Source organism: Euleptes europaea, chromosome 3 (genome assembly GCF_029931775.1).
Source record: "Euleptes europaea isolate rEulEur1 chromosome 3, rEulEur1.hap1, whole genome shotgun sequence".
NCBI lineage: Eukaryota > Metazoa > Chordata > Lepidosauria > Squamata > Sphaerodactylidae > Euleptes > Euleptes europaea.
The window spans coordinates 23755681-23772719 of NC_079314.1; the positions used below are offsets into that span (position 1 = coordinate 23755681).

At 46.2% G+C, this 17039-nt stretch overlaps 1 protein-coding gene across 1 annotated transcript; it reads left to right on the forward strand.

Annotated features, from left to right (window-relative positions):
• Positions 1-14414: 14414 nt before the first annotated feature.
• SFN (stratifin) lies at positions 14415-15328 on the forward strand. Its single transcript, XM_056847680.1, has one exon. The coding sequence runs from the start codon at positions 14546-14548 to the stop codon at positions 15284-15286; it is 741 nt and encodes a 246-aa protein (XP_056703658.1). The 5' UTR covers positions 14415-14545; the 3' UTR covers positions 15287-15328.
• Positions 15329-17039: the final 1711 nt, after the last annotated feature.

Consider the following 17039-nt stretch of genomic DNA (forward strand, 5'->3'; position numbering starts at 1 on the left):
GTTAATTTAATATTGTCTTATGTTTGCTATGTTTACTTCGTTTTATGTTTTCTATCCTTCCTTTGTGTTCCCCTCCCTCTTTCCTTGGTTCAAGACTGTGGTCATAGACCTAATAAATTATTATTATTATAGACTTCAGTAATTACTACAGGAGAATTACACAACTTTAAGGTTGACAATGAGGAAATTGAAATTGTTGAAGACTTTCTATTCCTTGGCTCCATCATCAACCCAATGGGAGACTGCAGCCAAGAAATCAGAAGGAAATTAAGACTGGGAAGGGCAGCCATGAAAGAGCTAGAAAAGATTCTGAAGTGTAAGGATGTGTCACTGGCCACCAAGATTCATGCCTTCGTATTCCCTATTACTATGTATGGGTGTGAACGCTGGACATTGAAGAAAGTAGATTCCTTTGAAATGTGGTATTGGAGGAGAGTGTCATGGATACCGTGGACTGCCAAAAAACAAATCAGTGGGTTCTAGATCAAATCAAGCCTGAACTGACCCTAAAAGCTAAAATGACTAAACTGAGGCTATCATATTTTGGTCACATTATGAGAAGACAAGAGTCACTGGAAAAGATTGTCATGTTAGGAAAAGTTGAGGGCAGCAGGAATAGAGGAACACCCAACAAGAGATGGATTGACTCCATCAAGGAAGCCACAGCCCTCAATTTGCAAGATCTGAGCAAGGCTGTCAAAGATAGGACATTTTGGAGGACATTGATTCATAGGGTCACCATGAGTCAGAAGCGACTTGACGGCACTTAACACACACAGGAAGTAGGGCCTTTGCTCTGTCTATTGGAATGGCAATTGAAGATAGCTTTTTTGCGGGTATGAATTCTCCACCCAGCTGCTTTGCATTCTAGCTTGCCTTGCTGAATGGGAATGTAAGCCTTACCTCATTATTATTCAAACAGCAGAAGGACGAGGTGCTTTATAAGCCAAAAAAATATTGCTTGCAGTTCAGTGTGATCATGGGAAGGCAACAGGGATGAGAAGGAAAGATGGGAGCAATTACCATTTATGTAAATAAGGAACCCTTCCCCCCTTGTTGATGGTAATTTTTTTTGTTTATGCAATTTATAAACCACTTTTAAAAACCCGAGTTCCAAAGTGCCACACAACAGAGAGAATAAAGCAAAGATAGGAATAAATTCAAGTTTATTTCAACAAAACAACGTTGAAATAACAGCATAAAAGAGCAGGCAGAGAGAATGACATTTAATTAGAAGCCCAGGAAGCATACAGTGTATACGCCACAACAATTGTGAAACATCCTCAAAGATGGAACAAGCTGACTTCTCAAGAGAAGGTATTCCCGCATCCTGGAGCAACCACTGAAAAGGCCTTGCCACGGCTGGAAGTGCGTACTAAGCAACACCCCATTTAAATCAGCTGTTGGCCATGAGGTCAGTGGAAGGGCACAGGTAAGCCCTTTCTCCTAGCCTCAGCCCCTGCATCTGCTGTACTGTATTGTCTGACCTTACAGGGCTGTCGTGAGGAATAGTGTGATGCTTTGGACACAAACAGCTACATAAATGCTAAGTTAAAAGAGGAGCCCAATATCACCTTAAAAGACTAACAAAACTTCTTCCAACATAAGCTTTTGTGAGTCAGAGTTCACTCCATCATATGCATTGAGAGTCAGTGCGCTATAGAGGTTAGAGAGTCGGACTAAGATCCAGGAGACCCAGGTTTGACTCCCCATGGAAGCTTGCTGGATGACCTTGGGCCAGTCCCACACCCTCAGCCTACCCACCTTACAGGATTGTTAGAATAAAAGGGAGGAGAAGAAGGTGATATAGGTCATTTATGCATGGGAGTTTTACCTGAGGTTTGTTGCTTGCTGGACCCACACTTTCCTGTAGAGAGTCTATGCACCAGCAGTCTCCAAGCTCAAATCAAGTCCCGTCCCTTTAAATGCTGCTTTGTAATGGGCTGACTTGTAGTGCTTACTGTGATTGAAAATCCCCCCCTACCCAATTGCCACATAAAAAAGCATTTTAAGAACAACAACATAAAAAACGGAGCAATCTGAAAGGGTGGGGGGAGAGAAATCCAAGCCTGTTTTAAAAAGATTTTCTGCTCAGAAAGAGCTCCGAGGAAGCAGGAAGCATTTGAATTCCCGCCTCTGAACATGCTGTTTTGTAATTGGCTGTGAGTGAAACCAAGCTTGCTTGCCCCACACTTTGCCTTCTGCATGGGGATTTCACCCGGGCTTTGCTCAGGGAAGATGGAAGAATCGGGTTAACAGAGGAATGGGAAGACCCGGACTTTACGAGGGCTGGCAGCGAGGTAATTTCTAATGGACGGAAAACTCATGCATAACTCCAAGGAACAACCGAGACAGACCGGGGGCAAACATGAGTGAAAGTATCCATGTATAAACGACCATAAGCAGCTTTGGGTCCCAGTTGGGATGAAAGATGAAGTAAATAATAAAATAAATAGTGAGCTCTGACCCACAAAAAAACCTGATGCTGCAATGAATTGTGTTAGTCTTTGAGATATTGCCGCACTGTTGTTTAATTGTGCTGCACATGGTCTGCAACATGGCTGTCCCTCTGGAATTATGAATACTAAGTATTTATTCCCTACAATTGTTGGCTATGGTAGATGTAACGTGCATGTTCAAAGGCAGCATACCCAATGCTCGGGGGACAAAGGATTGAAAGGGTTGTCCAAAGAGCATCTACCTTGAAAAGCAGAACTGAGCCGGCACGGGGCTCCTTGTGTGGCCTGCGAAAGTTCCTTGGTGGCGTGATCACAAGCTATGCGTTTGTCGTGAAAAGACACAGCGCAAGCATGTAATTAAGTGTGCCGTGATTCGCTCCTCAGATAGAAGGCACTCCCTTGAGAACTTACCAGAGTTTGAAGACAGTGCTCTAAATCTAAACAAAAAAACCTGGTGGGTGGCTGCGCTGACTACCAAGGAATTCTTTTGATTTGATTTTTCCAGTGATTTTAATTTAGCGATCTCCAGGGGAAACAAAAATTTGAAAACAGGTGAGCCCCAGTTCTTGAAGGACTGTCTCTCTTCATCCATCCTGTGTACTAACAGCTGCCTTCTGATTTCCACCTTTGAACACATGAAGCTGCCATATACTGAATCAGACCCTTGGTCCATCAAAGTCAGTATTGTCTACTCTGACTGGCAGCGGCTCTCCAGGGTCTCAGGCAGGGGTCTTTCACATCACCTACTTGCCTAGTCCCTTTAACTGGAGATGCCAGGGATTGAACCTGGGACCTTCTGCATGCCGAGCAGAGGCTCTGTCACTGAGCCAGGGCCCCTCCAAAAGGCCTAGCAGTGGGGTCTCCAGGGTCTCCGGTGGAGGTCTTTCACATCACCTACTTGCCTAGTCCCTTGAACTGGAGATGCCGGGGAATGAACCTGGGACCTTCTGCATGCTGAGCAGATGCTCTACAAACTGAGCCACAGCCCCTCCTTCTAGTCCCCTTGCTTAAGGGGGCCTACTTGTCATCTGCTAGAGCTGGTTCCTTCTCTGTGGTGGCTCCCACCTAGTGAGGTGGTCTGCCTGAGAGATGCGGAGAGTACCATTTTTAGGAATTGTTTTTGGGAAGCTCTGGGAGGCAATTTTATCAGCGAGGCCTTTTCATAGAGTTTAAGCTTCAGGTCTTTTTTGGGACGGGAGGGAGAAATGAGGTTTTAATTACATTGTGCGTGGTTTTAATCAAGGAATCGTAAGCTGCCCTGAGACATGAGAGAAAGGCGGGGTATAAAAAATACTGAGGGTTTGGTTGGGGAGTGGCTGCATGTATACCGCACAAGAATTCAGCTTGATCTCAGCGGCAGCAATCAGCATCTTGACTTTCATTTCGTTTTTTTAGTTTTTTTAACGTTTCTAGCCCTCATGGTGCAGACAGACAGGAAAGCAGGTGAGGTAATGTCTGGAGCCATCTTACTCAGGGTAGCTGAGTAAGATGTTCAGTCATCTGTGCCATGTGTCATTTCATTTCATAGTATGACTAGTTAGAAGCAAAAATAGTCAACGTACTGCAGAGGAAACACTTTTGATTGGCATAATTTATACGCATTCAGCTTTCCCCAGCATTTCCTGTTTTGTTTTCCTAGCGCAGAATCCCGCTCTGGAAGGTCGAGAGAGACGTTTCGCTAAATCAGCAGAGTAATGGTGATCAATGATATATAGGCCACCTATAAAGTAAGTAAAGGTCCCCTGTGCAAGCACCGGGTCATTCCTGACCCATGGGGTGACGGCACATCCCGACGTTTCCTAGGCAGACTTTGTTTACGGGGTGGTTTGCCAGTGCCTTCCCCAGTCGTCTTCCCTTTACCCCCAGCAAGCTGGGTACTCATTTTACCGACCTCGGAAGGATGGAAGGCTGAGTTGACCTTGAGCCGGCTACCTGAAACCAACTTCCGTCGGGATCGAACTCAGGTTGTGAACAGAGCTTGGACTGCAGTACTGCAGCTTACCACTCTGCACCACGGGGCTCCTAGCTGGCAGCTTTCCGTGCTCCTAGTTTTGGAACCCTGGTACATTTCTGTTCTCAATAATACAAGAAAAAAGAGGGGAATGAAACCCAACCTAGAAAACAGAAGCTGGGCACCCAAGGTTGGATGGGATAAATAAAATATATAGATAATGAAAATATAATTTATTTAAAACACTATGTCAAGATAATTTTTTTAAAAAAAATGCTAAAACAGCACAATGGCATTTCCTAAGGTTGATATCTATAACCACACACCAGACGCGTTTCGGCCTGTTTGGCCTTCCTCAGTGGTCAATTGAAACCCATGTAAAACACACACATTTACATATATATATATATATATATATATATATATATATATATAATATATATATATATATATATATATATATATATATATATATATATATATATATACACACACACATAAAAAGACAATATATATCTGACCAGGCATGTATATAGGATGTATAATTTGTGTGTGTGTAAAGTGCCGTCAAGTCGCAGCCGACTTATGGCGACCCCTTCTGGGGTGTTTTCATGGCAAGAGACTAAGAGAGGTGGTTTGCCAGTGCCTTCCTCTGCGCAGCAACCCTGGTATTCCTTGACAGTCTCCCATCCAAATACTAACCAGGGCTGACCCTGCTTAGCTTCTGAGATCTGACGAGATCAGGCTAGCCTGGGCCATCCAGGTCAGGGCAGGTTGTATAATACATTACCAATTATACAAACATCTGGTAAGATTGTCTCAAGTTGTTATACTGGGCTGTATATGTCCCCCATATAAAATGCGTGCAATTATCAACCTTAGGTACCTAACATTTTCTATTCCCACCACTGCAAACAGGCGGCCTCCCTTCTTAGTTAGGGTTCCAACGTGGGCATATGAACACACGAAGCTGCCTTCTGCCTTGCCTTGAGATGGACAAAACCAGCATGACGGGGCAGAATTTTGGGATCAGCGATGAGTCTCTGGGATGGTTTAGGGGACAGTCGCGTCGCAATGGAGAAGCAAAGTAGGGTTGTTTTTAAAGGCTTTGCTGAAAAGTCTGATGACCAGCAGAAGGACATGTTTAATTGGAGGGAGGGGCTTTCTAGGGTCTTGGATAAAGAGAAGCCCTCTCATCACCTGCTACTACCCAAGGTGCCTTTTTAACCGGGGATGCCAGGGGCTGAATCTGCATGGAAAGCACACTGAGACTCCCCATTGGAGTTTGGAGGATCATACAATCATAGAGTTGGAAGGGACCACCAGGGTCATCTAGTCCAATCCCCTGCATGATGCAGGAGATTCACAACCACCTCCCCCACACACACACACCCAGTGACCCCTACTCCATGCCCAGAAGATGTCCAAGATGTCCTCCCTCTCGTAATCTGCCTAAGGTCATAGAATCAGCATTGCTGACAGATGGCCATCTAACCTCTTCTTATAAACCTCCAGGGAAGGAGAGCTTACCATCTCCCAAGGAAGCCTGTTCCACTGAGGAACCGCTCTGTTAGAAAATTCTTCCTAATGTCTAGACGGAGACTCTTTAAATTTCAACCTGTTGGTTCTGATTTGACCTTCTGGGGCAACAGAACTTACATCCCTCATAGGTAGTTATATCATAGGCGTTATTCCGCCATTGCTTTCTAACATAGCCTGCAACCCTTGATTGGTTGATTTTAAAAGCTTTTGATCCATGAAGGATGCAACTAATTTACAAAAAACACTCGAGTACATGTTCTGACAAAAACTGCACATAAACCTACACGTGACATTCCTCACACGTTATGGCAGCAGTTCCCAAACTGCTCCACGGAGCACTTGGTGCTCCACAAAACATCTCCTAGTGCTCTGTGAAGCGATTGGAAAGAAAAATACTACTGTCGTTCGGTTTAGTATATAGGTGCTAGGTGAAAATCAGTGCTCCGTGATGAATTCCTGTCCTGAAAAGTGCTCCATGACTCAAAAGGTTTGGGAACCGCTGCATTACGGTGTACACAGGGTTTGGGTCTCCCACCCTGCGTCAGAGGAAGTGACACAATCACACATGAATTGCGGTTGTGCCTCAGTTCCTGAACATGCAGCGTCCAATTGGGATCAGGACCATGGTGCACGTGGAGAAAGGCCTTCAGCTTTCCCTCAGTGCCATTTCCCCCAGGGAAAGTGCTATTTGGGGAAAACTTGCATTTCCTGGTAGCATCCCCCAGGACTGTTCCAGGCTGGGAAAATGGTGTAGAGAAAGCTGAAGCCCCTTCTCTATGTGCCAGCGTGGTGAGGTGGTTAAGAGTGGTGGTTTGGAGCAGTGGACTCTGATCTGGAGAACCGGGTTTGATTCCCCACTCCTCCACATGAGCGGCGGAGGCTATTCTGGTGAACTGGATTTGTTTCCCCACTCCTACACCCGAAGCCAGCTGTGTGAGCTTGGGCCAGTCACAGCTCTCTTAGAGCTCTCTCAGGCCCACCTACCTCCCAGGGTGTCTGTTGTGGGGAGGGGAAGGAAAGGTGATTGTAAGCTGGTTTGATTCTCCCTTAAGTGAGAGAGAAAGTTGGCATATAAAAACCAACTACTCCTCCTCCTCTTCTTCTTTCATCATGGTCCTGAATCTTACCTTCACGATGCACATGCAGGAATTGAGGCAATTGTGCGGAGACCTGAAACGAGATTAGGACCCAGACTCAACTCGTATGCTTTATGATGTGTGAGGAGGAACATCCCACCTTTAGAAGAGGAAATGCCTCTTATAAAGCAGACACATGTAGATGGACCATTTTTTAAAGGGTGCTTTTTAAAGCACAGTGGTGATTTATTCATTGGTAAATGTATGCAGATCAGTTCAATTATTTCACTGGTTAAAACATGTATGATTGATTGGCTAAGGTTTCTGTAACCGGATGACATTCCTGCTTGTTTCATTTCTATGTCTCCTTTAAAAAAACACTCAAGGCCATGTACAATGAACCCATAAAGACATAATAAGTGCTTTTGACATGTAGCAGAACCACTGTTCACACCCCATTCCGACTCACAATAGCCCTCCTAGCTGGAGAAAGAATAAGTTGCAATTTTGGTGCTGGGAAAAATGCCCCATCCCTGAAGCAGAACCACTTCCTTGAGGGGAAATGTCTGGATTTGTGTGTGCACGTGCGCACGTGTTATAAACCTGAAATGCCCGAGCTGTCCCCTGAGGAGCCGGGTGGGGCCGGACCCAAACTGGGATCAAGTGAAAGTAAAAGTAGTTTCACTCCTATGGAAAATGCTGTCAAATTGTAAGGAAATTGTAATTCAAATTGTAATACATACATTCCACACCGGAATGCTAATCTTTTAAGCTTTTTATGGAGATGCATACACAATGTGTAAATCTTTTGTCTTCAACGCTGTGCTGGAGAATATTATAAAGCCTTGACCCGCTTGTGAATGGGATTATCGATTACAATGGAAACCTGGATTGAAATCCTTGCTCTGCCATGTATTTTGCCTACTGTCCATGGAACCAGACCATAGAACCAACATCTAAGCCTGGCTTACTTAACAAGCTTGTTGTGAGAATAAAATAGGAGGGGAAACCATGTATGCTGCTTTGAGATTGGAAGGATGGGATGAAAATCTGATGAATCTCCAAACCCCCAACGTAGTGCCTATGGGCACTGTAGCACCTGCCTGCATGTTTCTGGTAGCCAACATCTTCCCCAAATTAGACAGCTAATCCTGGTTTCCCTCCACTAAAGGTTCTTCAGAAGTGCACATAGGATTGCCAACCTCCAGGTACTAGCAGGAGATCTCCCGCTATTACAACTGATCTCCAGCTGATAGAGATCAGTTCCCCTGGAGAAAATGGCCGCTCTGGCAATTGGACACTATGGCATTGAAGTCCCTCCACTCTCCAAACCTGCTGGTGGTGAAGAGGGACCTGGCAACTCTAAGCGCACAGGAGGCATTCCTTTTGGGTCCGTGGGGGAACATCTGTCTTTGCAGAGGGAAGGCTAAATGGAGAGCAGCTCTGCGACCCATCCGTTTATGAACTATATGTGAAGTAGGGTTGCCAACCTCCAGGGGGTGGCTGGAGATCTCCTGCTATTAGAACTGATCTCCAGCTGATAGAGATTAGTTCCCCAGGAGAAAATTGCCACTTTGGCAATTGGACGCTATGGCATTGAAGTCCCTCCACTCTCCAAACCTCGCCCTCCTCAGACTCCACCCCCAAAATCTCCAGGTACTTCCCAACATGGAGCTGGCAACCCTAATCTGAAGTACGATGTCCCTTTCAAACTGCACCTCTTTTTTCTGGCACTGGAAGTAGCCACCCCCCCACACACACACATACCAAAACTAGCATTTTAAAAAATTGGCATAAAATATCATTGTATCGATATCAGATTCTCTGAATCCCCAGCTTTTATTTTTTTTAAAAGGTAATTCCCCAGCCCTATATAAGGAAGAAGGAGATACAAGGAAAAAGGCAGATCTCCTCAAGGGAAAGGGCTAGAGACTTATTTTTGTTCTAAATGAAATCAGGGAATTCAGAGAACCTGCTAAATCTAACTTGTGTGTTTGCATGCTTATATTGATATAAGGGTTGGTGTTGTTTTTTAAAATCCATATTGAAACCACACGTCTTTAGGCCGGGGGAAAGCGGGAGTGGTTTGACAGCGATGACAGTCCAATTATCCAAAAGTGGAGTGGAAGTGGGTGGGGGTGGTCAGGACAAAGGAAGTAGACAGAAGCATTTTGCCCGAGAAAAAAGGCGACTCAGAATTGGCTTCCAGAAAAAGACATCGGGGTAAAAATCTCAGCAGAACCGGGGGGGGGGGGGGGGAACCAGGAAAACAAGCAAACAAAGTGAAAACTAAAGGCACCAAAAATGCATGAAGAAATTGTGAGGTCAATCGAAGCGGCATGGGGCCACAACCCACAAACCCCATGCAGTAGGGTTGCCAGGTCCCTCTTTGCCACCAGCGGGAGGTTTTTGGGGCGGAGCCTGAGGAGGGCGGGGTTTGGGGAGGGGAGGGACTTCAATGCCATAGAGTCCAATTGCCAAAGTGGCCATTTTCTCCAGGTGAACTGATTTCTGTCGGCTGGAGATCAGTTGCGATAGCAGGAGATCTCCAGCTAGTACCTGTAGTTGGCAACCCTACCATGCAGAGAAGCCTAAGTTTTGGGGGGACCCCAGTAACAGACCAGCTCGCCTGGCAACATGCACTCCTGGCCTCTGGATCACCGTCTAGAGAAGTAGCGCGAAGCCCCTGAGAATGCAGAAGATGGCTATCTGTGCTATAAACTGGAATTTCTGGGAAGGCCTGGGCGTGCTCCGGTGTTACCGCCTTCTTTATCCCTGCGTCCCCTGCTCCCACCCAGTCTCTCAGGCTGAGAAGAAAGGCTCCGAACCCAGCCGTGTGTCACCGGAATGAGAAGTGACGGAGGAATTTTGCCCACACCAAAAAGGAAAGCTTAGTGAGTCACCTGGTGGAGCAAGTCACTCTCACACTGGAGCAGCTGAGTTATCGGGCCCCGCCCGTCCCCTCCCCTCGTGCTAACCTGGGATGCATCACCGAAGGGCCACAAAGCAGTGCAAGAAGTGTGTCATAAAGCCTTTTGGTGCGGTATTGTGTGTGTGTGTTTTAGCAGTGTCAGAAGGACGGAATCACCTCTTAGCAAGCGGGAACAGGTTTCCTTCGGAGAGTGAAACTTCACGGTGACTGTGCACACTGTGACTGCCACGAGCAGACGAGCACACGCAGAGAACATGTTTATTAGGGCCCCTTTGCAGCAATTATTTCGATACTGAGGGAGCGGGGGAAGCAGAATTAAGAGTGGCTCAGTGGCAGAGCCTCTGCTTGGCATGCAGAAGGTCCCAGGTTCAATCCCTGGCATCTCCAGTTAAAGGGACCAGGCAAGTCGGTGGTGTGAAAGACCTCCGCCTGAGACCCTGGAGAGCCGCTGCCGGTCTGAGTAGACAATACTGACTTCGATGGACCAAGGGTCTGATTCAGTATAAGGCAGCTTCATGTGTTTTCATGTGTAGGTTCAGGTTAGGTTTGCCAGGTCCCTATTCACCAGCGGGAGATTTTGGGGGCAGAGCCTGAGGAGGGCGGGGTTTGGGAGGGGAGGGACTTCATTGCCACAGAGTCCAATTGCCAAAGCAGCCATTTGCTCCAGGTGAACTGATCTCTTATCGGCTGGAGATCAGTTGTAATAGCAGGAGGTCTCCAGCTTGTACCTGGAAGTTGGCAACCCTAGTTCAGGTAGAAAACTGGGCTAACTCTAGAAATGAATTTGAATGCAGGGGTTATATGTGTTTTAAATCAGAAGGTTTAGTGCCCTGTGAAATTATCCCCAAGGGAGCTTGCAGTACAGTAGAACTGTTCAAGAAAGGTGGCCCTAGGTGGAATGGGGCTCCCAGTTCACCTAGTGGTACAGCTCATATAGAGGCAGGTAGGCCTTGATGTTAAACTTTTCCCAGTTTTCCCAGTTTTTCCCAGTTTTCTGTTGCTTCCAGTATTATATTTATTGGAATAAATATAAAGTTGCTTTTGAAAGCAAAACTCCCGGTTGGATAAATCCTATAGAAGCATTTATAAGAAGAGGTGCACATTTAAATTTGGACTGTAATAATTACAGAGAAATGATAGAGTATAGAGACGGGATATGGGTATTGAAAACACGAGAAGAACTTCAGATTAAAGATTGGTTTATGTACTATAAATTAAGGGATGTTTTTAATAAGGATAATAGGTTGGGTTTTAATCAAACCAAATCTAAATTTGAGATTATATTATCCAAGGGTAATAAAGGATTGATAGGTAGGATCTATAAAGTACTTATAGAAATGAATCTAGAACAGGAAAGGATTAAACCAGTGATGTTGAAATGGATGAGAGATTTAGGTTATAATATAGATTTGGAGACTTGGGAAAAGTTGTGGGAAAAGGAGTGTAAGTTTACTTTTTCAAATGAAATAAGAGAAAATTTATATAAAATGTTTTATAGATGGTACATAACCCCAGTATTATTAAGTAAAATGAAAAAAGAAGATAAAGCTTTTTGTTGGAAGTGTGGTACGGATATAGGTACATTTATGCATGCTTGGTGGTTTTGTAAAAAAATTAGGAGATTTTGGCGGTTAGTTTTGAATGAAACTAACAATTTGATTACATTAAAAATTAAGAGAGGTCCCACCTTTTGTTTATTGGGTATTCCAAAAAAAGATTTAGATAAAGGTGACAGAGTCATATGTCAATATAGTTTTGCAGCATCAAGAATTACAATTGCTAAAAAATGGAAGCAAACAAATAAACCTTCAATTAAAGAGTGGAGAGAAAAATTATGGATGTATATGCGGATGGCCAAAATTACAGTCTCTTTACATGGTAAAGATATGGAGGAATTTAAATCTACATGGTCAAAGGCCGCCGCATATTGGGATAAATTGGCAAAAACGAATTTTGTAAGTATAGTTAACGAATTATAGTACAATTGGTCTTTAATTAATGATATAATAATAGAATTTTTATGTATTGTCATAACATTCCATCGGAAGTCCAATGGTGAAGGGCACTGTGGTGGGGGGTGAGATTTGGATCCAGGGCACTACGGGGTTTTATAAAGAGAAAAGGATAATGTATTAGTAGAGAATTAGTGCTCTGTATTTGTATTTTTTTCCTTCTTTTTTGTGTATTTTATGTTTCTTTTTTCTCTTCTTTTTTTCTGTATTTTTTGTATGTTTTATTATAAAAATGCAATAAAATATTATAAAAAAAAATAGAAGTCAAGCCGGGGGAGTACTTATCAGGAGCGAGGCAATAGCTTGAGTAGGCAGGTCACAAGCAAGGCAGTCCGTAGTTCCAAGTCCAGGCCGAAGTAAAAAGCAGGCAGGGCAATCCGAAGTAGAGTGTCTGATGCCAGAGATCAGTAAGTTGCTTCCACAAACAGCGTCTGTCTTCCTGTTCCATAAATCAGGCCGGTTTCCAGAAGAGGCAGGTGTGGCAATTAATCACTGTCCTCCTCTTCTGCAGCTGTTAATTCTCGCCGCCTCGCTTGGAGGCGTGCTGACCTGCGTCGGTCGCTCATTAGCTGCCTAATCTTCCTCCGTCTTTGTTCTCCCGTAGAACATTCTTCCGAGGGGACCTGCAACCCCTCTGACGGCTTTGTTGTTTCCATCGGCTCTTTCTCATCATCTGCTGCTTCAAGAGGTTCGGCCACTGCAGTCTCCAGAGAGACTGCTAATTGTTCTGATTCTTCCTGGAACGTGACAGAGCCTGGAGCCATGACACTGGGTGACCTTGGACAAGTCACATTCTCTCAGCTTCGCCTACCTCACAGGGTGTCTGTTGTGGGGAGGGGAAGGGGATTGTAAGCCGGTTTGAGTCTCCCTTAAGTGGTAGAGAAAGTTGGCATATAAAAACCATCTTCTTCTTCAAGGCAAGATATCTTCAAAAGCGGTTTTCTGTTGCCTGACTCTGCATAGCAACCCTAGACTTCCTTAGTGGTCTCCCATCCAAGTATCAACCAGGACCGACCCTGTTTAGCTTCCGAGATCTGACAACATTGGGCCAGCCTGGGCTATCCAAGTCAGAGTGCTACTGGACATAATTCAAACATCACACATTCCCACTAGCAGCCCAAAGTAGTACAGCCTAGGAAATCATGATTGACCTTAAGTGTAGAAAGGGAGGTAGATTTCAAAGGATTTGATGAGATAAGCTGGACTTGTAGGAAATGCAGGGTAAAAAAATTCCAGTAAAGAAAGAAAAAGCACCATGAGGCCACTATATATATAGAAAGATCCTAATATATATATATATGCATATTATTTCAAGTCTAATGTTCGTGATAAAATACTGGTTGAAACAACACTGATTAAAAATTGAGGATGGAGTTGAGGATGAAGGCTACAAGCTGAAGATGACAGTCATTTCATCTAGCTTCCTCAGTTCAGACTGTATCTATTAAAAGGGAGACTGCAGCCAAGAAATCAGAATGAGACTGAGACTGGGAAGGGCAGCCATGAAGGAGCTAGAAAAGATTTTGAAGTGTAAAGATGTGTCACTTGGCACCAAGATTAAGTTAATTCATGCCACAGTGTTCCCTATTACTATGTATGGGTGTGAAAGCTGGACACTGAAGAAAGCTGATGGGAAGAAAGTAGATTCCTTTGAAATGTGGTGTTGGAGGAGAATGTCACGGATACCGTGGACTGCCAAAAAAACAAATCAGTGGGTTCTAGATCAAATCAAGCCTGAACTGACCCTAGAAGCTACAATGACTAAACTGAGGCTATCGTATTTTGGTCACATTATGAAGGAAGACAAGAGTCACTGGAAAAGACAGTCATGCTAGGAAAAGTTGAGGGCAGCAGGAAAAGAGGAAGACCCAACAAGAGATGGATTGACTCAATAAAGGAAGCCACGGCCCTCAGTTTGCAAGACCTGAGCAAGGCTGTCAAAGATAGGACCTTTTGGAGGACTTTGTTTCATAGGGTTGCCATGCGTCAGAAGCGACTTGACGGCACTTAACACATACACATATGCATGAAACATCTTCCCTGGCATTCACAGCATAAACTAACAGCTTTAGAAATGCATTCTGCTGAAGAGACAGGAAGGGTAAAAGAATTCCAGCAGTAACTGCAGGACCAGTAGTGGGATAGGACAGGTGTATGTACACTGCCCCCTGGAGGGGAGCCGAAGCTCCTCGGGCTCCTTCCGTCGTGGCCCATCTTTTCTACTGACGCCTGTGCCAGGGCTGGTGATGGCCCCTTGCCCAAGATGTCTCCAAGCAGGCTGTGTTTGTGCATCCTTAGCAGGTAAGCATTCAGTTCCCTCTCTTGTTCCAAGGTGAATCATTGTGACTTTCCTTTTAAGGAGAGGCTGAAAGAAAGGAAGTTGGGGGGGGAGGGTTCGCCGAGAGCTTCTTTGCCACGCCTTGTTCTTGCTCCAGGCTGAGACGCCAAGCCAAAAGCCGATCCCAAGAGCTGAACTCAGCAGAGACTCTGACGGCTCTTGGAGCAGCTGCCTGAATCCTCTCATAGCCAGCCTCCCTGCCCCATCGGCTCTCCCTCGCGCTGACCCCCCCAAAATGGCAAGGAACCACCAAGTGCAGAAAGCCAAGCTGGCCGAACAGGCCGAGCGTTACGAGGACATGGCTGACTTCATGAAAGCGGTGGTGGAGGATGGAGCCGAGCTCTCCAACGAGGAACGCAACCTCCTCTCCGTGGCCTACAAGAACGTGGTCGGCTGCCAGAGGTCTGCCTGGAGGGTCATTTCCAGCATCGAGCACAAGACCGAGGAAGGAGATGACAAATCACAGCTGGTCAATGAATACCGGGAGAAGATCGAGAACGAACTGAAGAACGTCTGCAATGTCGTGTTAGGTCTCCTGGACAAGCACCTCATAAAGAAAGCGAGCGACCCGGAGAGCAAGGTGTTCTACCTGAAGATGAAAGGCGACTATTTCCGCTATCTGGCTGAGGTGGCCACCGGGGACGACCGCAAGCAGATAATTGACAATGCCCGGAAAGCATACCAAGAGGCCATGGACATCAGCAAGAAGGAGATGCAGCCCACCAACCCCATCCGCCTGGGTCTCGCCCTCAACTTCTCCGTTTTCCACTACGAGATCGCCAACGCCCCGGAAGAGGCCATCAAGCTGGCCAAGACCACCTTCGACGAGGCCATGGGTGACCTTCACACGCTCAGCGAAGACTCCTACAAGGACAGCACCCTCATCATGCAGCTTCTCAGGGACAACCTCACGTTATGGACGGCGGAGTGCGCCGGAGAAGAAGGGGGAGAAGCCGGTGAAGATCCCAGAAACTGAATTTTGCAGACCACCGAACGACGGGGACTCCCCGTACACCCCTCTTTTCCCCCTCCTTCTTTCCCAAACCCATCCTGTTTTTATAAGGAGGCAGCGCCAGTTCCTGGAAGCTCCAGCTGGATTTCGACTACGCAAGGGGACTGATTAATTGGCTTGGGATTCAAGTTCTCGCCTGACCCCCTCCTCACATGACAGCTTTGGGTGGGGGCATCCCTGTCTGCGGCTGTTCCTGGTACGTGACCTCTACTGCAACTGAACACTCCTAGCTTAGTTTTGTTTCACGTTTCTAGTTCGGCACATGCTTAACGCAAAGGTCTTCCTGACCTGCAGTGGAGGACTGCACTTCCTTTTTGAGTATTTAATATTGAGGAGGTGGGGAATAAAACCACAGGAAATGTCAGTTTTGTTTGAAATGGCCAGGATCTCAAATACCAGCTGGACAGAGTTAAGCAAGAGCGATCCTTTGCTTCTGTCAGGGTCTTCTTCTGCAAGGGGAGGGGTTCTTACTCGGGACATCCTGTCGTAAGACAACAGAGGTGGTGGGCCTTGGGGGGGGGGCTCTTCAGAATGGGTTAAGAGTAGCAATCTCAAGAAGATCTTTTGCTGTTCGTGGTGATTTGCTACCGTGTTCTTCCCCAATAAAAGTTCGTTTTCATGCCTGCCCTTTTTTGTAGTTTTTGGTCTCCAGTTCTTCAAGGGGCCAGGGTGGTAAACGCTGGAATAGTTTGCATCCTACAGCTCCTGCTGTCTAGCAAGCACTGTAGGATGGGAAGAGGAGAAATCCCGAAGCTCACAAGTCTCAGCAGAGACTACAGAAAGCAGGTTGACGCACGCCAAGGCGGCTTTTCAGCTCTTCTGAAATCCGAGGTGCTCCTGAGAGCTTCAGGGGGAAAGGTTACGCCTGCAGCAAAAAGCAGCACGGCCTGAAAACGTGGTTTGGCCTTCCCTGGGAAAGGAAGAAAGGAGGGTGGAGCAGCCGAAGCTCCTTGGGGAGAGGCTGTCAGTGACTGGAATGGCTTTGATCTGGGTGGGAAAGGGAAGACGCTGCTTACTCGGGAGAAGAAAGGCGGTGCTCCTTTTCTCTGGGTCCCCAGCGCTTCTCTCTTGCTGAGCAGGCAGAGAGGAGGCCACTGATCCGCTACTTAGCTCAGTGGCTTTCTGACCATCCAGCTGCAGGAACCTTAGGGCTGGATCCTATCTGCTTTTCCCGAGGCAAAAGAGAAAGGAGGGGATCCTTTTGACCATTGGTGTGGCTACGCTGGGGACTGTGGGACCCACAAGGGGAGGGGCTGTGGCTCAGTGGTAGAGCATCTGCTTGGCATGCAGAAGATCCCAGGTTCAATCCCTGGCATCTCCAGTTAAAGGGACCAGGCAAGTCGGTGGTGTGAAAGACCTCCGCCTGAGACCCTGAAGAGCCGCTGCCGGTCTGAGAGGACAATACTGACTTTGATGGACCAAGGGTCTGATTCAGTATGAGGCAGCTTCATGTGTTCATGTGTTCAAACAGGGTCTGCGAGGAGGATGGAAACCAGGTGAGATTGAATGGAAAAGCTGATGGGATCCAATCCTTCCCCTTTACATTCTCGGCCAGAGGACCCTCATCATTTCGCAGAAGATTTGGGTGTCTTGTCCAAGAGAAACTGCTCATGTGGGGTGCCGGCCAGGCCTATTGGACCTGCCTGCTGTCCCACAAGGGTGAGAATTGACCAGGAACACACCCATTCCTCTTATGTGACTGCACGCTACAGGTGGA

Excerpts from the sequence above, each read along its gene's own strand:
- SFN (XM_056847680.1), top strand. The coding sequence starts at position 14,546 with ATGGCAAGGAACCACCAAGTGCAGAAAGCCAAGCTGGCCGAACAGGCC.